The sequence below is a fragment of the Pelobates fuscus genome, chromosome 9 (genome assembly GCF_036172605.1).
Source record: "Pelobates fuscus isolate aPelFus1 chromosome 9, aPelFus1.pri, whole genome shotgun sequence".
Lineage (NCBI taxonomy): Eukaryota > Metazoa > Chordata > Amphibia > Anura > Pelobatidae > Pelobates > Pelobates fuscus.
Window position 1 is genome coordinate 145,546,618 of NC_086325.1, and position 22,486 is coordinate 145,569,103.

Consider the following 22,486-nt stretch of genomic DNA (forward strand, 5'->3'; position numbering starts at 1 on the left):
CCTAACCCCTTCAGCGACAAGGGATGGGGAGTGGTAGGGAGGGGGGCACTGAATAATCCTGCAGTGCCAGGAAAACGGGTTTGTTTTCCTGGCACTGGAGAATCCCTTTAAGGTCCCATCTTGTCCCTTAACATGGCAGAAAATACTGCAGCTATATTATTATTATTATTGGTATTTATATAGCGCCTGCTAATTCGGAATGTGCCATCTCAGCCTGCCAAATAAAAGGGTCACCATATGCCCTCCCAATGTCACAGACGTGCCTTCGGAATTCTGCACAGAGCTTTACAATATTATGAAAGGGGGAAATTTACAATAAATGAGACAATTACACAGTGACACAGGAACAATAGGTAGATGAGGGCCCTGCTCATACGAGCTTACAGTCTATATATAGTATATATTATGGTGTAGTAGCTTGTAAATGTCGCAATATTAACTGAATTGTCATAACTTCCTTCTAGAATTCTGTGCAGAATTCCGAAGGCACGTCTGTGACATTGGGAGGGCATATGGTGACCCTTTTATTTGGCAGGCTGAGATGGTACATTCCAGCCTTAACATAAACTCAGCATAGCAGATAGAATCAGTTAATTAAAGCTTAATGATGTTATTGTCCTCATTCAGGGCCTGGGCCAAATTGGCAACTACGCAACTTTAGGTAATATTCACAAATATTTAAGGGAAACTCATTTTATGGTGGAAGGAGGATTACTTATGTGTACAGCTAATATTTTGTTTCGTCACAATGTGTGATAAAGAAATTGTGGAACTCCATTAGCAGATATTTGCACATTAAAGACAAAAGTAGTTAAACAGAGAGCATTTAAGGCATTATCTCTTAGCCTCCCCCACCCTCCTCGGACCCCCAATGCTAAGCCTGGCCCTGCAAAGCTACCCCAACATAAAGACCCCTCCTTACCTAACTATAGCTGTGTTTTTATTTTTTAACTCTAACTGTATGCTAAGGCCCAAGCATTATGATCCCTCCGGTTCCATCACACCATATACTCCTGTTACATACCTTTGATGGTGAGTTGGGCTTTAAACTTGTGTGATAATATAATAAAGAGATTAGGTGTATTATTACTCACATTAAATTGATATTGTTATGTTTTATAAAAATTTACCAATAAAACTATTTGAAAAGATCGCATGGGAGCGAGGTTCATCTCCTTGTTTTTAAGTGATCCAGTAAAATGAATAAAGATATACAGGGTTACTCACTAAAGTGAAACATTGTTTAAGTTAATTTTGCTTTCAGTATGGCGACTATGGCCTTGAAAGGGATTCTATAGTGTTAAAAATACACATTTGTATCCCTAACACTATAGTGCCCTCCGGTCCCCTCCTCCCCCCTTACGCCCCTGCACCCTTTATTTACTTACCCAATGGACATTGGCGCCCTCCGACGTCTTTGGATGGGAGGACCTAATGCGCATGCGCGGCGTACAAAAGCATTGTCTATCAGACAGCCACTGAAGGCAGTCTTAGTCCTGCAAGATAATCATAGCAGTTTCTCAAAAACTGCAATGCTTAACATTTCAGGAATAATGGAACAGGGACACTGCACGCAGACAACTTCAATGAGATGAAGTGGTGCACCCAGACCACTTTGGTGCCCTTTAAAGTTTAAATTCACTTTGCCTTTTCACGTTAGTAAATAACCCAGATTGTATTCTCTATGGACTTTAAGAATAGGACACCCCCTGGTGACTTTGTTTGGTAGTGCAGTTGTGTTCTTTCAAATATGTTTGATGTGTGTTTCGTGAGTGAATGTTTCGTTTTGATTACATTTGTGACAAACATGCTGCATTATATTCGGGAAATGCTTAATCAAATCTCCCGAACACTTTTAAGAAATCAGAAAAAATTGAAATGGCTTCTGTTTGGTGTTCCAAGTTCACTGAATGCTAACATTCGGATACATTTATCGAAATGTTACATTTCCCTCAAATCTAGTAGGTGTTTTTTGTTTGTTTGTTTTTTTATGTCTCATACGTAATTACCAAGGGGATTATTTACGAAAACAATTTATTGAAAAGTGACTTGTAAAGTTTAGGCTAAATTTAGCCAAAGTGAAAACTCAAATCTCTCCAAGTCATTTAATTAAATTGAGATATTTTTTTTCTCTAATTCTCCTATTTTGCAATAATTTTTCGAGCTGGTGGCCAGCGCTGCTCAACTCACTATTTAGGGAATAAACCCCCAAGGCACTGCTACCATATTTCCAGTTACTTTGAACCCCCGTCAGTAAGTAGGCCCCACATGTCAGGACGGAGCAACATGTGTCACAGATGTATGGCCAGAACTTAAAAAAAAAAAAAAAGCTTTGTGAAATATGTGTACATATGTGGATCTTGATAAATGTAGACAGATCTAAGGGACCGGCTTAATTTTGGGAGCAGTCAGTGCATAAATAGAATAATGTATTAACCCCTTGCGGACCAGCGGCATGTTATGTAGTCACAATAATCTAAATCCTGTACCAAATTAACACATTTCTCACGTTTAGAGGGTTATTCAATAAAGTGTGAATTGTCAGGAATTCAAAAAAATGAGTTTATTCATTAAATACAGAACTATTGTGAACTGGAAACAAAAATTAAAATACAGCCTAAAATAGCTTGATTTCACTGTAGCTGAATGTGAGAATTTTTCCTCAATCGGCTGTTTTGGCCTCAGTTTTGAAGTTCAGTTTAACATTCACAATTGGGTGTTTAGCGAATAAACCCGAATATCACAATTTAAACTGCTACTGAATTTTGCAGAGCTGACCCCTGTTTCACTAGGAAAATGCTCATCCCCATTCTTCTCTATGGAGCATTTATCCTATATAATCCTGTCCAGCTGTGTTCTATACTTTATCCCCTATAAGCAGTTTCATTCATCACCTAGAATGAGTGAAACTGCTCCATTAACTGATAGCAGCCACTGGTTTTAGCACAGTTCACAGTTTAATGATCCGTGGTGAGAGTGCAGTCCAACTTGTGCATACTACTTTATGGACACATTTGGTATAGGCAGCCAAGGACCGAGAGTTCTGTCTGTTTGATTGACAGCTCTAAGGGGTTGGCTTATTGCTACTGGGATAAGGCTCTCAGAGCTGAGAGATTGTGCCAGTTACTCTCTGCACTATAAACCTTGCAGTCATGCAAACTTGTTATGGTGTTTAGACTGACCCTTTAAGGGGTTAAACATTGAAAACCGTTATGTGTCGACTGTGTATTTTTAGAAGCCATATATCTACTAGTTCTTGAGTTTTGTTTAGCCTTCAAAATGTTTTTACAATTAAATTCACACTTCTGGCTAAGTGCCCTTTATAACAAAGACTTATCCCCACGTGATTCTGGCCAAACATAACAAGAGATTCGGAAAAACCTTTATGATATCAGGACAGTCATTGCACCTTGTCTGTCATGAAAGGGTTAATGTAATAAAGAGTGAAGAATGGGTCTGGATCCTACAAACAAGGGGAGGCAGGGACAGAGGACCCAGAACAGGCTTTAACTTGCAAGATAACCTTTTGTTCTTTGGAACTCCTTGTCATTTTCCCAAAGTTCAATGTGTATCACGGAGCTATTTAAATAGTAAACATTTAGAGCTGTGATAAGTAAACTGGAAAATGGCTCAGGACATCCCATCACTGATCACTGTGATAAATGTACTCTGACAACTTGCAAAATGTGCCATGTTTGGAGCAATCGCCATAGAAATCAAAGCAATGTCTCTGCTCAATGCATGTTGGTGTTCTTTGCCCTGACAAAAAAATGCCCAAGTAATTAAATGCTCACAATGCACAATTTAAAACGAGAGACATACAGAGCATGTCTGTGCTGTGTATTCTACCCGTGGCACTATAAGTGCTGTGTATTCTACCCGTGGCACTATCCGTGCTGTGTATTCTACCCGTGGCACTATCCGTGCTGTGTATTCTACCCGTGGCACTATAAGTGCTGTGTATTCTACCCGTGGCACTATCCGTGCTGTGTATTCTACCCGTGGCACTATAAGTGCTGTGTATTTTACCCGTGACACTATCAGTGCTGTGTATTCTACCCGTGGCACTATCAGTGCTGTGTATTCTACCCGTGGCACTATCAGTGCTGTGTATTCTACCCGTGGCACTATCAGTGCTGTGTAATCTACCCGTGGAACTATCAGTGTTGTGTATTCTACCCGTGGCACTATAAGTGCTGTGTATTCTACCCGTGGCACTATCAGTGCTGTGTATTCTACCCGTGGCACTATCAGTGTTGTGTATTCTACCCGTGGCACTATCAGTGCTGTGTATTCTACCCGTGGAACTATCCGTGCTGTGTATTCTACCCGTGGCACTATAAGTGCTGTGTATTTTACCCGTGACACTATCAGTGCTGTGTATTCTACCCGTGGCACTATCAGTGCTGTGTATTCTACCCGTGGCACTATCAGTGCTGTATATTCTACCCGTGGCACTATCAGTGCTGTGTAATCTACCCGTGGAACTATCAGTGTTGTGTATTCTACCCGTGGCACTATCAGTGCTGTGTATTCTACCCGTGGCACTATCAGTGCTGTGTAATCTACCCGTGGAACTATCAGTGTTGTGTATTCTACCCGTGGCACTATCAGTGCTGTGTATTCTACCCGTGGAACTATCCGTGCTGTGTATTCTACCCGTGGCACTATAAGTGCTGTGTATTTTACCCGTGACACTATCAGTGCTGTGTATTCTACCCGTGGCACTATCAGTGCTGTGTATTCTACCCGTGGCACTATCAGTGCTGTTTATTCTACCCGTGGCACTATCAGGGCTGTGTAATCTACCCGTGGAACTATCAGTGTTGTGTATTCTACCCGTGGCACTATCAGTGCTGTGTATTCTACCCGTGGCACTATCAGTGCTGTGTAATCTACCCGTGGAACTATCAGTGTTGTGTATTCTACCCGTGGCACTATCAGTGCTGTGTATTCTACCCGTGGAACTATCCGTGCTGTGTATTCTACCCGTGGCACTATAAGTGCTGTGTATTTTACCCGTGACACTATCAGTGCTGTGTATTCTACCCGTGGCACTATCAGTGCTGTGTATTCTACCCGTGGCACTATCAGTGCTGTTTATTCTACCCGTGGCACTATCAGGGCTGTGTAATCTACCCGTGGAACTATCAGTGTTGTGTATTCTACCCGTGGCACTATAAGTGCTGTGTATTTTACCCGTGGCACTATCAGTGCTGTGTATTCTACCCGTGGAACTATCCGTGCTATGTATTCTACCCGTGACACTATCAGTGCTGTGTATTCTACCCGTGGAACTATCAGTGCTGTGTATTCTACCCATGACACTATCAGTGTTGTGTATTCTACCCGTGGCACTATAAGTGCTGTGTATTTTACCCGTGGCACTATCAGTGCTGTGTATTCTACCCGTGGCACTATAAGTGCTGTGCATTTTACCCGTGGCACTATCAGTGCTGTGTATTCTACCCGTGGAACTATCCGTGCTGTGTATTCTACCCGTGACATTATCAGTGCTGTGTATTCTACCTGTGACACTATCCGTGCAGTGTATTCTACCCGTGACACTATAAGTGCTGTGTATTCTACCCGTGGCACTATCAGTGCTGTGTAATCTACCCGTGGAACTATCAGTGTTGTGTATTCTACCCGTGGCACTATCAGTGCTGTGCATTCTACTCGTGGAACTATCAGTGCTGTGTATTCTACCCATGACACTATCATTGCTGTGTATTCTACCCGTGGCACTATAAGTGCTGTGTATTTTACCCGTGGCACTATCAGTGCTGTGTATTCTACCCGTGGCACTATCAGTGCTGTGTATTCTACCCGTGGAACTATCCGTGCTGTGTATTCTACCCGTGACATTATCAGTGCTGTGTATTCTACCCGTGGCACTATCAGTGCTGTGTATTCTACCCGTGGCACTATCAGTGTTGTGTATTCTACCTGTGGTATTATTAGTGTTGTATACTCTATTTCTAGTATTATCAGTGCTCTGTACTCTTTCCGTGGCATTTTCATTGCTGTATACACTATCCATGGAATTATTAGTACTGTGCACGCTGTATGTATCAATATTAGTGCTCTCTACTCTATCTTTGGTAATATCAGTGCTGTGTACTCTACTCATGGTAATATCAGTGGAACTGTCAGTGCTGTGTACTCTATCCGTGGCATTATCAGTTTACTCTATCCATGGTATTATAAGTACTGTATACTATATTCGTGGTATTATCAGGGCTGTGTATTCTATCCATGTATTTATCAGTGCTGTGTACTCTATCCGTAGATTATCAGTGCTGTATAATCTATCTGTGGATTATCAGTGCTGTATATTCTATCCGTGGATTATCAGTGCTGTGTAATCTATCCGTGGATTATCAGTGCTGTGTAATCTATCCGTGGATTATCAGTGCTGTGTATTCTACCTGTGACATTATCAGTGCTGTGTATTCTACCTGTGGCATTATTAGTGCTGTGTACTCAATATGTAATTTTATTAGTGCTGTGTACTCTATTTAGTACTATGTTCTCATTGTAAGCTTCTAAAAGTGAAAGCGAGGAGTTTTGTATTTTTGCAGGTTTGTATTCACTTGTCTGTCCAGTCGTTCTGCAAAGGACACAAACAAAAAAAAAATCCACACCCTCAAATGTTTTCAAATGAAAGCTCAAACCACAAACCATAATAAACACAGCCATCCTTTTCCAAACAATATGCAGGTGTTCCTATTGGGCTTGGCTGCGGACAAAGTGTGGGTTTTTAAAGAGTCCACTTTCAACAATCGCAAGCCAGTCTGATATTACAGGATCTAACAAGATTTCAAGATTCTGGACTGCAACGCAAGCAAGCTACATTGATTTTTATCAGATTTACTAAGCATCATGGGTGATGGTTTGACTTATGAACGTATAGATTACTATAAGCACTTCTGGGAACCAGCAGTTTTTAGGCCTCATGCCCAGCGGTTGGGACCACCCAACTTGTTTGAGTGCATACTTAAATAGGAACAGTCGACGTAACAAAACTACACCTGAAACAGTGTTCTCCACTAGGACATAAGAGACTTTTAATAGGCACTATCAGAAGTCTATAGAAACATTAGAAAATAGAGACACAAGTTAAGTCACAGGAAAAAATAAACACCAGAATCTCCTAACGCATTTGACAAAAGGACAGATCCCAAACGCGGTAGATTTTGGAGGTTTTTTTCTGCAAAATAAATGACTTCAATACCCTCATAACTATACTCTCCCGCAAACCCAAGTGCCTGATTCACACTTTTAACCCTCTTCTTCACCCTGTTGCTCCTCCTCCTCCCACCAACTTGACCGTAACACACTTTGCAACTCACTTCACTGACAAGATCTCTACAATCAGGGAACAGATCTTTCATCTCTCTCCTTCCACTAAAAAATACTTCCCCCAACCCCACTCCTTCGGCTGTTCTATGTTCACTCACACCCGCTACAGCAGAATTGTTTTCTGCTCTGCTCCGATCCTCCCACCTCACCACCTGTTACCTCGATCCTATTCCCTTGCATCTCATCCGCACTCTGTCTTGTTCTGTGTCTGTCTCCCTCCAAGTTAACGATGCTACCATCAGCTCTGCCGTGCAGGCTCTTTGACTCCGACCTCTCCTTCACCCCTCATTGATACCGGAGAAACTGACGGAAGCCAAGCACAGAGAGATGGACACAGGTTTCTTCAGGAAGGAAGAGATTCTTTATTGGATCACCGATCGGGACTCAGAGGGACTAATGTCACCATAATACAGCAAGTTCTGAGCCCCGGACAATAGTGCAGGTTCCTTATATAGGCACATAACTCCTCCCATATTAAGCTCCACCCGCACATTCTCTTGACCAATCAATACAAATAAGAATTAACTTCCTGCTTGACCGCATGGCCTGTCCAGCACAATGGAGGAGGGAAATACTATATCCTGTATTCTTGCACATGCTCCGTACACTACTGATCATATCTTGCCTCGTGCAACCAACTGATCGATACGTCAGCATATGCACGTACACATGCCACGTGGTAATCTCGGCCTACTAAATTTATTTTTACAGAGATTCCACCACATTCCCCCCTTTGATGCCTCTTGATATTTCACAATTACTTGAGGCATCACTTAACCTTGGTTTGCATACACCGCAAGTTACCTTGAACCAGACCAGACTTATCTATGATGTGAATCTTCAACACTCATCTTCCTGCATTGGTTCTCCCTGATCTAGAGCCTTATATTTATATATAGCCATTATCTGTGCAGCAGCCTTCCTTTCTGCTATATTTTCTATCAGGCTTTGCACAGACCTAACTACTAAGGGGATAAGACATGGCAGGAGTAGACACAACATTAAAATCAGTAGGACTCCACCTACCACTGCCTTAAGCCCTCCAAACCACTCATACCAGCTACCAAACCAACTACTTGGATTATACCCTTTCCATACCTGAGTAGGCACATGCGCTAGTTTAACCATATGGCTAGTAAGCTCAGCTATTGCTTGCCCTTCGTCATCTATTTGAAGACAGCAATTGCTCAGGTTAAACTTCCCACATACACCACCCTCTACTGCCAAAAGGTAATCCAAGGCTAATCTATTTTGGTAGACTGCTGTCCTCATCCTGGTATTATGCTTCGCTAGAAGATTGAGCGCTTGTGATGTCTCGTTAGTAATGATCTCAACCACTGCCTGTAATCTTATAATACGGTTGAGCATATAAATTGGGGTTCTATAACCAAAGGTACGATCCTCTGCCCACGTGGCTGGCCCATAGTAATCTATAATACGCTGGGGAGGCCATTCATTATCTTCCCAGGTGCCTATCTCTATGGGTCCCCTTTTCTTCCTATGATTCACATCACACACTTTAACACCTAAAGTCTCACCTGTTTCGATAGGTAACAAGAAGAAGGATGGTTTGAGCATACCCAACACACATGCCCCTTCCCAGTCCTGTGGCAACTCCGAATAGGCTTTCTTACCACAGATCCAGTACAAACTTGCCGGGGCTCTCCAGTTAGATGTGATGGATAAATCAAACCACACATCCTTTAAATTGGCGTATCTAGCAAACGGGTTAGATGGTTCTGAGACATTTGAAGCCGACCACCAAGTTGTATTCTTTGTATCATCATCATAAGCTTTTTGCCCTAGACAAGTTAATTCTCCTACAGAAGTATTATACATCATCCCTTTCCTCGCTATGCAAACATAACCTATGATGGAGGTCTTTAATCTCCACTCAGATTTACCTCTTATACTCATATGATAATCGGCTTGTGTAGATATTAGTTGGTCAACTGCCTCAGAACCGGACATTACCTCCTTTGCTTCCCAAGGCCATTGGTCTCCCATGTTAGTACCTCCACACACATAGCAGTTGGTAACATTAAGACTACCGGCAATACTCTCAGCTAAATCAATGAACAGGTTTTAAGCATTATGGGGGATCTTATTATCTATGCTCATCTCTTCATAAAAGGAATGGTATACTTGATGAGTCTGGGAGGATACCGTATCAGTCTCTATCCCTATAAACAATACTGTCCCAGGATCTAAACCCGTCCCATATATTTGAAACTCAAATAAATTACCATATTTGTCTAAGAACTTGTCGGGGTTATTTATAAGTATATGGACTGGATTGCATTCCATAGACTTACAATATGGACTGGTAGGCAACTTAGTCACAATCATGTCCTTGTCTACTGTCTGTCCCCAAGTCGCCCACCCCACACAAGACCAATATGGGCAAAAGTTATAATCTCTATTTGGGCATCTAGGACTCACGTACTTATTTTTACTACTGGGACAAATATATTTATCGTTAGACCCATACGTCCTCTCCCATCTAAGATCCCCACATACATTCCACGGCTTTCTACCACTTGATATCGCCTTACACGCATCAAATAGCAGAACACCCGAAGAATGTACGGATTCTAATACCGTCTTATTAATTAGGGTCCCCTGAGGATCTCCATTCCTGAGAGTCAAACAAATTGTACGGGGTTGATACTCTGGACTGAAGCACTTAGGTTCTCCTACTCCTAAATGGCACACACTATATTCTATATTTAAGTATCTACATCTTGATACATCTCCTTTACACTCGTATTGCGAATGCCAAATTAGGGTTTGGGAAATATGGTTACCTGTTCTTGTAGTCTTAATGCATACCTCACAGCTAGGAGTGTCGGTACCTCTACCTTCCTGAATATAAAAATACACATATAAAAACATTATTAAGAATACATCTTTCGTCGTCATCCTCAGTCTTCGTCCGTGCAAAGGCACCTCAGCTTCCAGGATGTAAGGGCTGCAGGGAATGGAGTTCTGCTCGTCTTCACAGGGGTCCCTTCGAGACTTTTCCTGTCTTATATACTACACGTCGGTGAGCGGACAGGCTTTATTATGGCCTTCTCACTCACTTACCAAATCTCTGAAACAATAAAATTTGTAATCCACAAGGTTCCTCGTCACTCCGACTGAGTCGTGCGTTTTAACCGGATCTTGCAGGGATTCTCTGGATCTGCTGTAACTTGCCAAGAATCGACTGCTGCTGGTTTAACCCTGGAGTGATGTATCCACGGAGTCACTTCGGCTACTTTTATCGCTGTAGGGGTAGACAAAAGAACAACATACAGGTAGCGATGTCCACCAGATTTAGGCATCACTGTATAGTCAATTTGTAAGTCGGACATGGGGAGTCCCCCCATAAACTGGACTCCTGGTGGCTTTACTGGTCCTTGCCTTGCATTATTTTTAGCACACGTTACACATCTTCGTACAATGGCCTGAGTCAAATTGGACAATCTTGGTATGTAGAAATGTTTTCTGAGAGATTCTTCTGTACTATCTCTCCCAGAATGTGTCCCGTTGTGATAGTTTTGGACAATTTCTACCGCTAGTGATGCTGGAATGACTATTCTTCCATCTTCTAACTGATACCATTTGTTCTCCAAGTACTTTCCAGGTTCAGTCTTTAACCACTCCTCTTCTTGAGTATAAACTGGAGTGCATTGAGACAGTGGAGTTGGTATAAGAGCAGCTATATGCTCCACATATTCCTGTCTTCCTGATTCAGCGGCACGCTTAGCCGCACTGTCTGCCATCTGATTTCCTTTGGTTACATCACCATCTCCTCTCAGATGCGCTCGACAATGTATAATACCGACTTCTTTCGGCTCCCACACTGCTTCCAATAATTGTAGGATTTCAGCTGCGTACTTGATTTCTTTGCCTTCTGAATTCAATAGTCCTCTTTCTTTATACAAAGCTCCGTGGGCATGAGTGGTTAAAAACGCATACTTGGAGTCCGTGTAGATGTTCACTCTTAAACCTTCAGCCAATTGTAACGCTCGTGTCAGTGCTATCAATTCTGCCTTTTGTGCTGATGTTCCTTTTGCCAGTGGCCGAGCTTCTATCACCTTGTCTATCGTTGTTACTGCATATCCTGCATAGCGAATCCCTTCTTTCACATAACTACTGCCGTCGGTGTAATATTGAACATCGGGGTTCTGGATGGGAAAATCACGAAGATCTGGTCTACTTGAAAATACTTCATCCATTACTTCCAAACAATCATGTTGACTTTCAGTAGGTTGTGGCAAAAGGGTAGCTGGATTTAAGGTATTTACAGTCTCTAAATGCACTCTTGGGTTTTCACACAACATTGCTTGATACTTAGTCATACGGCTGTTACTAAACCAATGATTTCCTTTGTAATCCAACAACGTCTGTACTGCATGTGGGACTCGTACATAAAGTTCTTGACCCAGAGTGAGTTTATCGGCTTCAGCTACTAGCAGGGCGGCTGCAGCTACGGCTCTTAGACAAGGTGGAAGTCCGCTGGCCACTGCATCCAGTTGCTTAGACATGTAGGCAACAGGTCTTTGCCATGATCCCAAGTACTGTGTCAATACTCCCACAGCCATTCTTCTTTGCTCATGTACATACAGGTAGAATGGTCGTGTGTGATCAGGTAGACCTAATGCTGGGGCACTCATCAAAGCCTTCTTCACATTTTCAAATGCCGTTTGCTGTTCTTGAGTCCATAAGAAGGGGTCGTGCTCTGTACCTTTGATAGCTGCATACAGAGGTTTTGCCAGTATCGCGTAGCTGGGAATCCATATCCTACAGAAGCCTGCTGCCCCCAAGAATTCTCGCACTTGTCTTCTATTCTTGGGTATCGGTATTTGGCACACCGCTTCTTTTCTCTCTGGCCCCATAATTCTTTGGCCTTCAGAGATATGGAATCCCAGATATTTGACAGTTGGCAAACACAACTGAGCCTTCTTTCTAGACACCTTGTATCCTGCCTTCCAGAGAATGTGTAGTAGATCGTGCGTTGCTTGCTGACATATTTCCTTTGTAACTGCTGCTATCAACAAATCATCTACATATTGTAACAATACACACTCTCCTGGGATGGACTCGAAATCCAGTAGATCTTGACTTAGAGCTGAACCAAATAGGGTAGGTGAATTTTTAAACCCTTGGGGCAGTCTTGTCCAGGTCATTTGGCGTTTTGAGCCCGTCACAGCGTTTTCCCATTGGAAAGCGAAGATACATTGGCTTTCTGCGGCAATTCGGAGGCAAAAGAAGGCATCTTTGAGATCTAAGACTGTAAAGTAAGTAGCCCCGCCCGGAATTAAAGCAAGCAGGTTATATGGATTGGGCACAACTGGATGTATACTAACAACCGCATCATTGACTGCTCTCAAGTCCTGCACAGGTCGATACTCATCTGTACCGGGCTTTTGAACAGGCAGCAATGGGGTGTTCCAGGGGGAAGTACAGAATTTTAGGATACCATACCGTATGAACTTATCCAGATAAGATTGGATGTTCTTCTTAGCCTTCTGCGGGATGTGATATTGTCTTAGGCTCACTGGATAAACCCCAAGTTTTAGTTCGATTTTAATAGGTGGAATATTGCGGGCCAGTCCTGGTGGGTTGTTCTCTGCCCAAGCTCCTGGTATGTTGAATAAGGATTCATCACTCCTAGGGTTTTGGCTAGTCAACGCTGTATAAAGTCGCCACTCTTCTTCCTTTGGTACGGATAATGTCATAATACCTGAAGGTCCATTAAACTTTAAGGATGTTGTTCCATTTGGTAGGAACGTAATCTGCGCTTGTAACTTGGATAGCATATCACGTCCCAGCAATTGGACTGGACATTCAGGCATGTAAAGGAATTGATGTTTTACTATGTGGCCTCCCAATGTACAGAGTCGACTTTTAAGAACCGGTTTTGCAGCACTTCTCCCAGTTGCTCCTATTACAGTAATAGTTCTTCCAGATGGAGGAGCAACTAGGTCAGTCACCACCGAATGTTCAGCACCAGTGTCGATCATGAACGCACTCCTTTTTCCCCCTATTGATACATCGACCATAGGCTCCGCTCGACCAAGGGGGATGGAGCCCGGTCGGTATCAATAGTCCTCCATGACCGTGTCAGCCAATCCTACAAAGTCCCTACCTTCTTTATCGCGGGAACTTTGCGCTGCTGGATAGGACCTATCTTCCCTTACACTTCCTCTGTTCCCATTACTTCCTCTATTACCATTACTCCCTCCGGGGCCTCCTCTACCTCTCGCTCTGCCTCTAAAGTTTCCGTAACCTGTCCTATGTCTGTCTCTCTCATACTGTTCCCTTCGCGGACACTCACTTCTCCAATGCCCTTCTTCCCTACAGTATGCGCACTGATTTCTACTCAGGGGTTCCTCATTCCACTTACTATCGCCTCTATCTGTTCCCCGTCTATCTACGCCTGCGATTGCTACCGCTAGCATATCAGCCTTTTTACGCATCTTGCGCTCTTCCTCTTTCTTTGTCTCTATTTCCCTGTTCATGTATACTTTATTTGCTACCTCCATTAGTTGGGTAATAGACATTCCTGCAAACCCTTCTAACTTCTGTAGCTTACGCTTAATATCTCCGTAAGCTTGGCTGACAAAGGCGGAGTTTACCATTCGGGAATTATCAGCGTCTTCCGTATTAAAGGGGGTATACAAGCGGTATGCCTCCAATAATCGGTCATAAAAGACACTGGGCGCTTCATCACTTTTCTGAATCACCTCAACTGTCTTCGACATATTAATAGCTTTCTTCCCTCCGGCTTTCATGCCAGCAATTATAGCGTCTCTATAGGCTTTGAGTTGAACCATATCAGCGCCATTAACATTCCAATCGGGATCGGTGTTAGGGTAATGTGTTGCAGCCCATGCTGCCGGATTGGCTTGATTTAAAGCACGGGCTCTATCCTCTAGCGCTTTAATGGCCGCTTGATTAATCCTTGTCCTTTCCTCATTATTAAACAATATCATTAATAACTGCTGGCAATCCGCCCATGTCGGGTTATGTGTCTGAACTATCGAGGTGAACAGATCGGTCATAGCTTGTGGTTTCTCAGTGTACGAGGAGTTGTGGGTCTTCCAATTCAAGAGATCGGTAGTCGTGAACGGGACATATACGAAGACTGGGTCAGCATGTGCCATTTGACCTGCGGCATCGAGATAGGCTGACCCAGGATTCAGACGAAGAGGCATCTGATAATGTTTTAATTGTTGGGTACCGGTCAGTTGTCGGGTTAGTATGGGACTACGTGAAGGGGCGTCAGTTATGGGTTCCAGTCGGGGGGAAATACGGCATGAGGATGTGGGAACTTGATTTTGGGAAAAGCTAGTAAATAGAATACTCCCAGCCGAGCTAGAAGAAGCTTGACCGGAAGTTTGAAGTGGCGCCAAATCAGGATATTCAGATCTAACGGAGGTTGGTTCTGGTTCCGGAAGGGGAGGTTTAGTACGAGGGGGGGTGGATTCTGTACTGGAGGAGGAAGCGGAAGTGGATGAAGGCAATGAGGGGAGAGGTATAGAATTTCCTGCACTCGCGTCACCTCTTCCTGTAGGGAAGTAAGGGGGCGGCAAAGGGATCTCGGACTCAGGGGGCGTGTCCAAAATGGGCCTAACCACAGTCCTAGTGGACAAACAAGTCCTGGCCACCATGAGGCGACATTGCTCCTCATGGCATATCTGAATCCATTTTGGCGAGTCGTTTACGGCCTGTCTCCAACAATCAATATATGGAAACTGCCCGTAAAGTTCAGGCCTACCCGATACAGCCACGTGTACACGCTGTATCAGGGTTGGATCCAAACTACCACGTGGCGGCCATGCCGCAACCAAAGTAGGCCACTCCCTAGTACACAAAGTGACCAAACGTACAGGAGACATTTTAACCCCAAAATCACATGTTTTGAATCCCTTTTTAAAATTCTTTACCATACAACCTAAGGGATCCGGAATCGTTGACTCCGACGCGCCCATACTTATCAACGGAACGTCGTAGACAACGAATACTATGCACGCGTTCTATTCAACAGTCACACCCGTTTCCTCTGGCAACAGCACCCCGTGGTACGGTTACCAAGTGAAACGTACACAATAACACAATGAACACTCAGGGAATTCCCGTACACACACAGCTGTTACACCAGTCACTAAATAATCAATATTATGCCCTTTGGCGAAACTATACAGTCACCCACGCTATAATTCTCTATATATGAATTACCCGTCTATAACACACCTCAGTAACATCGTCTTTTACAAATAGCGGTTACAGTACGGTTAGCATAGGTCAAAACACAATTTAAGGTCACAATACAATTATTAGTGGTTATGGTGTTAAACATGCAATAGACGACAATGATTAGTACTTATATACAGTGTCAGTAAATATACAGGGTTATGGTACCGTGCACTATGATACAGCAACACACTATTAACACTCTCGCTAGACGGCTGAGCTCGCGCTATCTAACAAGATATACACTTTACTAACAATCTTTAACACATATACAATCCCAACTAAACTATTGGCCAGTACCTTGAATGGACTACCTAAAACTATATACACCCGTTTTGGTTAGCCACACTGCCCAAGCACCACATATAGCGAACTAGAGGACCGAATTTACACAGACGCCTCTTAGTCTATTACTCTATCAAAAATCTAGTGGGTTCCAAATTTACACGCCTTCCCACTTAGCCAAGATAGGTTGAGAGCTAGCGAACCGAATTTACACAGACGCCGCTTAGTCTCCCGGTCCCTCCGACCTAGCGAACATAATATACACCCTAGAACGCTAGTCTAGACAAGACACCGGTGTCCGGCTAGGGCTATTTACACAGGACCCCGCCTGACTCCAAACCAAATCAAACGGTCTTACTAAAGAGCGTTCGATTGAGCGGTGCGCCTTCGCTCCTTCCCTCCGACAGAGGGGGCAGATTCCATACACAGATTTAAACCCCTTTTGGGCCTACCGCACAATCGGTATACCCCTAGTGGGTCTGCCGTCTAAAACAGCAGTTGTCTTACCTCCTCGTTCCTGAACCTGAGTTCACACTCATCGACGGGGACACCCCAGCACTTCTTACGTATAGGCCGATGATCTCCTGGACAACAGACCAGTGGCGCCGAGACGAAGGGAGGTCCACGCAGAAGTTCAGGGGTGCAGCCGTAGAGAACGTGGGCAAAGATAGACCGTCTCACGCCTCTGCCTCTCAGCTACCGTTGAACGATGAGCTTCCCGGCCAATGCACCAAATGATACCGGAGAAACTGACGGAAGCCAAGCACAGAGAGATGGACACAGGTTTCTTCAGGAAGGAAGAGATTCTTTATTGGATCACCGATCGGGACTCAGAGGGACTAATGTCACCAAAATACAGCAAGTTCTGAGCCCTGGACAATAGTGCAGGTTCCTTATATAGGCACATAACTCCTCCCATATTAAGCTCCACCCGCACATTCTCTTGACCAATCAATACAAATAAGAATTAACTTCCTGCTTGACCGCATGGCCTGTCCAGCACAATGGAGGAGGGGAATACTATATCCTGTATTCTTGCACATGCTCCGTACACTACTGATCATATCTTGCCTCGTGCAACCAACTGATCGATACGTCAGCATATGCACGTACACATGCCACGTGGTAATCTCGGCCTACTAAATTTATTTTTACCGAGATTCCACCACATCATGTCCAAGCAATAGCCAAATCCTGCAGCTTCCATCTCAAGAACATAGCGCCCCTCCACCCCTACTTAAAACAGCTAAGGTGCTGGTCCATGACGTCATCTTCTAGCGCTTCAATAAAAAACAGTATGTAAACAATTCATTAAAAGCGCATCAAACGTTTCCACCTTAAATATTAAAGTGCTTACATACAAACAGTTTGTTTTGTGTTAAATAAAGTGCTAATTCATAAAAATCTTTCAAGTATAACCAAAGTGCAAAACAAAACAAACTCTTCACGCGCAAAAAAATTATTTTCGTATAAGTGCCCACAATGTCAGCACCACTGATAAAGTGCCAATGCTTTGTTAATACTTAGCAATATATGGAACCTTTTACAAGATTGTGAAACCTCAAGGACAAAGATAATTACACACAATAGTGAAATTTTATATTCCATGAAAAATCCCCATAAGGTGCGCACTCACATGGACTAGAGCCTGATATTTGGCTCAATTTTGACACCCTTGTGTCTTTATGGGAGACTCCTCCATTCTGAGGACAGCAGTTGTTTATTCCTCGAGGATAGAACATAGAAGCAGATTAAAGAGATATATAAAGATCCTAAATATTCTATATAAAAATTAAAGATTCTTGGCATAGCTACGAGGCACACAATCAAGCAAAACAGTGTGATTGTACAAACTATAGTAGGATTAGACATCAGATCTGCACGTACATAATAAAACAATTGTGCGGTTATAATGCTGTAGCCCATATAAACCAGAGTAAAAAAAACAAAAAGCCTTCATTCTTTTGTCCATACTTGCTTGTATCAACTCTTTAAACAGCTTTGCAAACATTCCATGGTTGTAGATTTTGTGGCTGAACAAAGCATAGAGATCGCTACATATTTGTACCGTTTGATTGAATTGCCCCAAATAGAGACAAATGTCCTGAGATGATCCATGGCTCTGCTTTCTGAAGATAACGATGTCTGTCAAGTTGGAGGGCTGTGAGATTTTCTAGAAGGTCAATGTCAAAGGATGCTGTCAAGTTTATGAGATGTGACAGAGCGAAAACAGGAGCAAGATTAGGTTTCTGGGACAGAGAGAGATCAATAGATATTTATTATTTTCCATGGACATCCACGCTTATTTAATACTGAAGTCGTAATGCTGGGAAATTTAAAATATTTTAAAGAAAATTAACTAAACATGTCAGAAAAAAATAAATATGTATATTAAAGAATTGTAGCTTGTTTTGGCAAAACTATTTTTAATGTTGATATTTGTCCCCAGGAGATACCTATTATACATAATTTAACGTCATACATGAAAATAAGCTTTTAACTAGATGTTAAAGGCTTCTCTTGTTCTCTAGCAGTAAAATCAGCCATTCATTCCTGTCGCTAATAGTAAGATTTTGTAGTTAAAAAACAGCCACTACTAGGTAGCGTTACGTTAGTGACAACCACTTTATCTTACATAGCTTGTAGGTAACAGTTGCCAACAATAAAGGAAATTAGTCCAAAATTAAAGGACCACTATAGTGCCAGGAAAACAAACTCGTCTTCCTGGCTCTATAGTGTTAATAGGTCCCCCACCCCACCCCCACCCTCAGGGTCCCACTCCTGTTGGGCTGAAGGGGGCTGAAGGGGTTAAAACACTTACCTTTCTCCAGCGCCGGGCTCTCTCGGCGCTGGGGAACTCTACTCCCTCTGCCGACGTCGGCGCCGAATGCGCATGCACAGCAAGAGCCGCACACGCATTCAAACAGCCCATATGAAAGCATTACTCAATGCTTTTCTATGGATGTCAGCGTCTTCTCACTGTGATTTTCATACTGAGAAGCGCGGAAGCGCCTCTACGGCTGTCAGTGAGACAGCCGCTATAGGCTGGATTAACCCTAGTGTAAACGTAGGGTTTTCAGCTGCAGGGTTAACACTAGAGGGACCTGACACCCAGACCACTTCATTGAGCTGAAGTGGTCTGGGTGCCTATAGTGGTCCTTTAAGCATGCAATTCTAGTTTTCTGTTAGAGAAATTGTACAGGAGCCACAAACGTGAGTAGCTTCATTCATGAAAAAAAATATGAATTAATTTGCTTGACAAGCTGCTAAAAGCTTGCTAAATACTTTTATTCGTGGATGGATGGATGTATGGATAGAGATGGGTGCATGGATAGATATACGTAGATTAGATTAGTTATGATATCTTGCAGCAGCATATAAAATAACGTAAAATCTTGTATTTCTCTCCTTTTCTCTTTAGATGCTGCCATTAGGATCCTAATGATTTTGGCCAGCTTGAACAGTTGTACCAACCCATGGATCTACACTATCTTCAGCAGCAGTGTCTCTAAAGATGTGCAGTCCATCTTATGCTGGGGATGCAGGGTGCGAAAACGCAAAAACTCGTTGCCAGAGGATTCCTGTTTTACCGGCTCTACCTCCTTGCCAAAGGAATCTCTGTATTGAATGGACAAACGTGGTGGCACTGAGGAGCCGGCAGAAGATACTGCCCTACTATAAGTGAAGGGATAATATCCCAAGGACCAGAAATTTATTATACGATCAAGAGACATAAACTTGTAAGAGCTAGAGGAGGCTTCTTTGCTAAACCCTCATGCTTCATTAATAACTGAGATATAGTAGACAAACCTCACCCAACATGAAAGGACTCTCAACCCAAAAGTGGTCTTCAAGGATCATTAGTAAAAGGTAGATAGGTAGTATTTTGCAAGGCGGACTTCTGCAGCATCAATTGGAGTAACAAGGACATGCTCTCTAGCTAGAAAGACTTCAAAATATTTATGGTCATTGTGGAACTCATATAAAGTCTTACGTTGGGCAATCAATGGCCCTGCTAGTTTTTTGTAATTGGAAAGGTCGTTAATGGTAGCCTATTTTTCTTAAATATCCACTTGTGGGAGGAGATGTGGGGAGGGGGTGAGGGGGGAATGCATGTCCTATTAAAGCAATCAAATATTTTCATAAACTTACTCAAAGGGGTAAAGATTTTTCGAAAATATTACAGAATCTTGACTCCAGGTCAACAAGTTAAAAGTATTCTACTCTTTCCTATCCAGTGAAGTCACCTATGTTCCATGAGACTCAGGAAACCATACCCATCCCTTTTTTAATAAAATCTCTTTATTCACCAATTGACTACAATGAGATAAGAAAGTAACGTGTTTATTCAAGGATTTACTCTGTGATATAATTTTAAATCACTTTAAGCTTTCCTTTTTACTTATTAGCAAATTTACTCATGATGTAAAATAATAAAAGCAAACATTTCATAATATATTGAAAATAGTTGTTAAATAGATATTATATATATTTGGTTCAATTACCATTATCTCTTTTCAGTTGGCGAATTAATAACTTATAGATCTATAAAAAAAAAAATGACTATAATTTGCAAATGATTACTTTTCTTACAGACATTGATATATAGATCATTCATTCACATATTGATTAAGCATTTATTTATGTAAATGTAGAATAAATATTCAGATTATCTGCTGTTCAACATAATATACAATATTACAAAATTTGACTGTGAAATAATGAGAAACGTTAGAGAGTCAATAAGACAGATTTCAGATAGCCAAGAGTTATTTATTAAAGTGAAAATTGTTAGAATTTCAAAATTAATTCAACGTGAATTTAGATTAAAGGCAAAAGTAGCAAAATTGGAAATATAGCTGTCTTAACAAATTTTTAAAAAAAATTCTAATTTAGTTATTTTGGCCTTAAATTTTAAATTGAATGTTGCATTCCAAACAATTCTCACTTTATTGAATAACTGTGAGTTTTGTCTCAAAGCTTGACTTAAGTATGAGAACCAAGACGGACAATTTCACCAACGAGTCAGGTTTCAGTTCATTCTCGGAGTCGGGCCTTACATATATATACCTTATCCCAAAGAGGACATGTTTGTTTATATTGCAGCTTTGATAGCCTATCTTCCCAATACATTAAAACATATCTTATACCATAGTTATAATAATCAATAGGAGACATGACAAAAGAGGCAGGAAAAAAATGTATACCGTGATATTGTTTCAAAGGTTGTTTTTTTCACATGTTCTCTGTATATGAAGTTTTATATCCTTTGGAAAAACTCTTAATGAAACAAGTTGGGTGAAGGGTCTGAAACCTATGGAATGATAAGGATTATTTTAAAAGAAAAGTTTATTTAAAAGAACGCTATAGCTTTAGAAATACAAACTTGTATTCCTACTGGTATAGTGCCCCTGCCCCTAGTTAGACACAGGTTCCCCCTCTACCCTTTTTTTTAATAAAATTAAGAAAATGGAGGGTTTTACTTACCGTTTTTAGGCACCGAGGCTCCCTTGGCGTTGCTCACCTCTCCATCTTCCATGATATCAATGAGGAAGCATAGCCTCCTCTGGCAATGGTCTGATCCAATTCTCCTCAGAGAGGAGCATTGGGGAACATGGGGTGCCTGCATGGTGAGTACCACAGAAATATCCAACCAAGCTTCCCCTTAGGAAAGTATTGTTTTCAATGCTTTTCTATGAGCTTCCACGTCACCAAACCATGTTTATCTTGGTCAGTGTCAGGAAGACAGCCACTAGAGATGGATTTAACCATGCAACATAAACATTAGTTTCTAAAAATTCCAATGTTCTACATTTCCGGGTTAAAAGGACAAGAAGACTACACTGAGATGAGGTGGTCTGGGTGACTTGATTAGTCATTTAAACAAAATCAGTATAATACAGCATTTCAAAACAGCTGAAAAACAAAGAAGGTAGTACATCAAGAGTTTTATATATGCAAAACAGTAAAATATGATAAGCAAGAAAGAAGGAGAGGTGGGATGGGAAAAATAAAAAAAAGGGGAATGGAAAATAAGACAAAAGAGATGGGCAATCCTCAGACTTCAGTTCCGCAACCTCAAGATACCTTATCGAGTCCAATCCTAGTTGGTATCATAATCCAACCGGGAGACCAAACTTTGTGAACAGGAACTACATTTTTATGCATATGATGCATGTAGTTTCAAAGTGCTTCTTAAAATGTGAGGTTTTTTTATTATGTCAATAAATTGCTCAAACCAGTACTACACCAACGTTCTTCCCTTATCTTTCCTTTTGATTGATAAAAATAAATTAAAGGGACACTATAGTCTCCAGGACAACTACAGCTTATTGAATTTGTTCTGGTGAGTAGAATCATTACCTTCAGGCTTTTTGCTGTAAACACTGTCTTTTCAGAGAAAATTTAGTGTTTACATTGCAGCCTAGTGATAACTTCACTGGCAACTCCTCAGATGGCTGTTAGAGATCCTTCCTGGGTCATGGCTGCCTAAAATGCATCCAAACATTCAGTGTCTCCTCCCTCTGTATGCAGACACTGAACTTTCCTCATAGAGATTCATTGATTCAATTAATCTCTATGAGGAGATGCT

At 42.0% G+C, this 22,486-nt stretch overlaps 1 protein-coding gene across 2 annotated transcripts in view; it reads left to right on the forward strand.

Annotated features, from left to right (window-relative positions):
• AVPR2 (arginine vasopressin receptor 2) overlaps positions 1 to 20,331 on the forward strand; it is a 131,163-nt gene extending 110,832 nt beyond the window's left edge. For both annotated transcript variants that reach the window (XM_063431454.1, XM_063431456.1), the window contains exon 3: positions 19,316 to 20,331. In XM_063431454.1, the coding sequence (XP_063287524.1) occupies positions 19,316 to 19,521 (206 nt within the window). In that variant the 3' untranslated portion in view covers positions 19,522 to 20,331. The remainder of the gene's footprint in view (positions 1 to 19,315) is intronic.
• Positions 20,332 to 22,486: the final 2,155 nt, after the last annotated feature.